The sequence below is a fragment of the Nomascus leucogenys genome, unplaced genomic scaffold (genome assembly GCF_006542625.1).
Source record: "Nomascus leucogenys isolate Asia unplaced genomic scaffold, Asia_NLE_v1 Super-Scaffold_241, whole genome shotgun sequence".
In the NCBI taxonomy this organism is placed as follows: Eukaryota; Metazoa; Chordata; class Mammalia; order Primates; family Hylobatidae; genus Nomascus; species Nomascus leucogenys.
The window spans coordinates 3,850,004-3,853,983 of record NW_022095767.1 but is presented as its reverse complement, the minus strand read 5'-3'; the positions used below and the strand labels follow the sequence as shown (position 1 = coordinate 3,853,983).

Below are 3,980 nucleotides of genomic sequence, written 5' to 3'. Positions count from 1 at the left end.
AAACCAATTTTACATGGTTTTACTGAAACCATGCCCCCAAAGAAATGTTTGAGTTTGCAGAATGGCAGATCAAAAAAGAAACAACTTGCTGAAACGCCTTCCACTTACGAGGGTTTTTTGTTTGTTTCTTTGTTTGTTTGTTTGTTTGTTTGTTTTGAGATGAGTCTCGCTCTGTCACACAGGCTGGAGTGCAGTGGCATGATCTTGGCTCACTGCAACCTCCACCTCCCGGGTTCAAGAGATTCTCCTGCCTCAGCCTCCCTAGTAGCTGGGACTACAGGCATGTGCCACCATGCCTGGCTAATTTTTTTTTTCTTTTATTTTCTTTTTCTTTTGAGACAGAGTCTCCCAAAGTGCTGGGATTACAGGTGTGAGCCACAGCGCCCGGCCCCAAAACTTTTCTAATAAAATTACTCTCTTAAATCCAGCCGAGAAACAGACTTGAGCTGGATTCCTAGCTCCCAGTGGGTCGATCTGCAACAAAAAGCTTGTCTTTTCTCAAAAACCAGGTGCCATCCTATTAGCTTCTAGCTCATCCAGCAGAAATGTGTTAGAGGGCCCTGCTCTGAGACGCTCATTTCCTCCTCCAAATTTGGCTCTTTGGAGAAGAGATGACAGACTTGGGGCAGGCAGGGCTGGGCAAGGACCCATCCTCTTGGCTGCATTGTGATGTCTTAAGAAGACTGAGGGGGCACCGTGACGTCATAGATTGCGGGCCCGCCCCCTCCCCCTCTCTGCCTGCCCTCCCCACTGGCCGGGCCTCAACCTCTTCTCCCCACAACCTCAACCCCAGAGGAAAAGCCCCCTCACCTGGCATCCTGCAACCATGAATGGAAGTCCCCCTAAGCCCTCGGAATCCCAGTCCTCCCTGGAGGCCCCCAGGCCGGCCCAAACCCCAGTCCCAACGTGGTGAACATGCCCCTGCAGCGGGACTCCCCTTGCATGGTGGCCGACAGGCTGCCACCAAAGACGGGCGCGGTTGTTATAGACATGGGCACAGGCACCTGTAAGGTAGGTTTTGCTGGGCAGGCCAGCCCCACCTACACCGTGGCCACCATCCTGGGCTGCCAGCCCAAGAAACCCGCCACCTCGGGGCAGTCCGGGCTGCAGACGTTCATCGGCGAGGCAGCCCGCGCGCGCCCGGAGCTGACGCTGGTGCAACCCCTGCGCAGCGGCGTCGTAGTGGACTGGGATGCCGCCGAGCTCATCTGGCGCCATCTGCTGGAGCACGATCTCCGAGTGGCCACCCACGACCACCCGCTGCTGTTCTCCGACCCACCCTTCAGCCCGGCCACCAACCGCGAGAAGCTAGTGGAGGTGGCCTTTGAGTCGCTGCGCTCCCCAGCCATGTACGTGGCATCGCAGTCGGTGCTGTCTGTCTACGCCCACGGGCGTGTCAGCGGGCTGGTGGTGGACACGGGACACGGCGTCACCTACACAGTGCCCGTCTTCCAGGGCTACAACCTGCCCCACGCCACGGAGCGTCTGGACCTGGCAGGCAACCACCTGACCGCCTTCCTGGCGGAGATGCTGCTCCAGGCCGGCCTACCCCTGGGACAGCAGGACCTGGACCTAGTGGAGAACATTAAGCACCACTATTGCTACGTGGCCTCTGACTTCCAGAAGGAGCAGGCCCGGCCACAGGAGGAGTACAAGCAGACTCTGAAGCTGCCCGACGGGCGCAGGGTCACCCTAGGCAAGGAGCTGTTCCAGTGTCCGGAGCTGCTGTTCAACCCCCCAGAGGTCCCGGGGCTGTCCCCCGTCGGCCTCTCCACCATGGCCAAGCAGAGTCTCCGCAAGTTGTCCCTGGAGATGCGCGCGGACTTGGCCCAGAACGTGCTTCTCTGCGGGGGGTCCTCGCTCTTCCCTGGCTTGGAGGGTCGCTTCCGGGCAGAGCTGCTGCGAGCTCTGCCAGCCAAGACCCACGTGGTGGTGGCTGCCCAGCCCACCAGGAATTTCTCCGTGTGGATCGGGGGCTCCATCCTGGCCTCCCTGCGCGCCTTCCAGTCCTGCTGGGTCCTGCGGGAGCAGTACGAGGAACAGGGTCCCTATATCGTGTACCGCAAATGCTACTGACCAGGGCAGAGCTGGGGAGGGCGTGGGGGCAGTAAAGCCTCTGCTACAGCCGGCTGTGTCCTGTCCTTCCTCCAGGGCCTGCCCCATCCACTCCTGGACACCTCGCCCCACAGGCTGACCGAACTCACCTCCTGTGATGCGTGCCCTGAGACACCCCAATCCTGACCCCCTAAACCCACCTTCCCCATGAACAACTCCCAACAGACCACTAAGTTCTAATCCTGTGATCTGTGCGGCTCCCCAAGCACCCTTGGGTTGGGATACCCCCTCCCCAAACCACCTCTGACAAGTGCCCTTCCCATTTCCACACTCCCAGAGATGGAGAGCTCACTACCTCAAGGCTACTGTTAGAAATATCACCTCCTCCTATGAGTCATAGGTAAGCCTCCACCTGGCACCTGCCCCCAATCCCAAGCATGAGCATGAAAGGCTCTGACCACCCGCCCCATGACCACACACACCCCTAGGGTCTGTCACATACCCAAGCCACATACCCAATTCCTTCCATTTCTAGTTTAAGTGATTCATGCACTGATCCCACACACATTCATTAATTACCCACTACGTGCCCAAGACATCCTCAAATACTGACTCCCTAATCTCACCCCATTATCTATTGCTTTTGATATAGCACCCCAAAATATCCCTGGGCTCCAAACTCTCCAAACTGGCGCCCCCCTTAATTGCTCCTCAGGGACCCCCCAACCCACTCTCTACCCTGGAATGCTCCAACCTCCTCCCAGAATCTTCCCAAGAGTGCTCCAACCCCTAGGTTCACCCGCATAATCTGCTCCTTATTTCTAATCCCCCCAAATACACTCCTAAATTCCACTTGTCAAGATACCCCTGGTTCTCAGCACCCCAAATCCACCCCTTCATTGGTTTCCCCTAGGATGCCCCCCCACAAGTGCTGACTCCCCAGATCCATCACAGAGACCTGGATTCTGACTTTCAAGGGTCTCTCCTACAGTGGTCCCACCATGGGATGCCCCGGCATCCATCATCCCCACGGAACTCTCCCTTCCCCTCAGGATTTTTCCCCCAGACCCACCTCCCCCGACCAGGTGCTCCCATCACCCATCCCCCATCTATCCTCCCAAAACACATCATTCTGAGACCCATCCCCGAAACCCCAAGGTGGACCCCTGTTGCTCTAAGATCACTTTCTTGCACTGCGTCTCCGCCCGAAATACTCCCAAATGTTCTCTCTCACAGGACACTCCCTGACCCTCTTCCTCAGCCCCCAGCTCCTCCCAGGAAAGAGCCAGCCTCCCAAATGTCATGCTCGGGTCCCCAAGAGCATCCTATAACGACCCCACTAGACCCTGGGCCCTCCTCTGTGTTCCAACATCTCCCAACTCCCTCCTCCACAGACTCCCCCAAATATACCCTCCCAGGCACCCCATGATGGACACCCCACCCTGGAACTCTCACAGGCCCTCCGGAACCCACTCCCCAAGACCATTCCCTGGACCCCATACTATCAAGCAAGACTTGGACACCAGTGGGTAGTGACACTCCTAAGGGCTTCCCAGTCCACTGCAGCCCTGGGGCAGTTACCCCAGGCAAGGAGCTTCACCTGGACACTGGCTCTCTCACTCGCCCCAGCACAGGCACCCAGGGCCCATGTGTCCCAGGCTATGCATCCCCATCTCCCTCCATTCCATTAAAAGTCCATCTCTCAGCCTGTTCCTCTGAGTCCCCATGAGCTTTCCCTGGGTTGTGCACTGAGGATGCTCGAGGAGGCCTTTCCCACCCCACCCTGTCCCTGCCAGGGTCCGGAGGGGGAATCTAGCTTCTCAGGATGGGGAACGTCCTGGGTCCCCTCTGGAGGTAGGACCCTCTGTCTTCATGCCTCCTAGTCCAGCCCGAGGGACATCCAGACCTCCAGCCAGCAGTCTGGA

General features: G+C 58.0%; 1 protein-coding gene across 1 annotated transcript; it reads left to right on the top strand.

Annotated features, from left to right (window-relative positions):
- Positions 1-826: 826 nt before the first annotated feature.
- ACTL9 (actin like 9) lies at positions 827-2,121 on the top strand. The gene is given in 2 exon segments (XM_003275681.4): positions 827-884; positions 887-2,121. Coding segments are annotated over 2 exon segments (1,248 nt in total). The 3' UTR covers positions 2,077-2,121.
- The last annotated feature ends 1,859 nt before the right edge of the window (positions 2,122-3,980 follow it).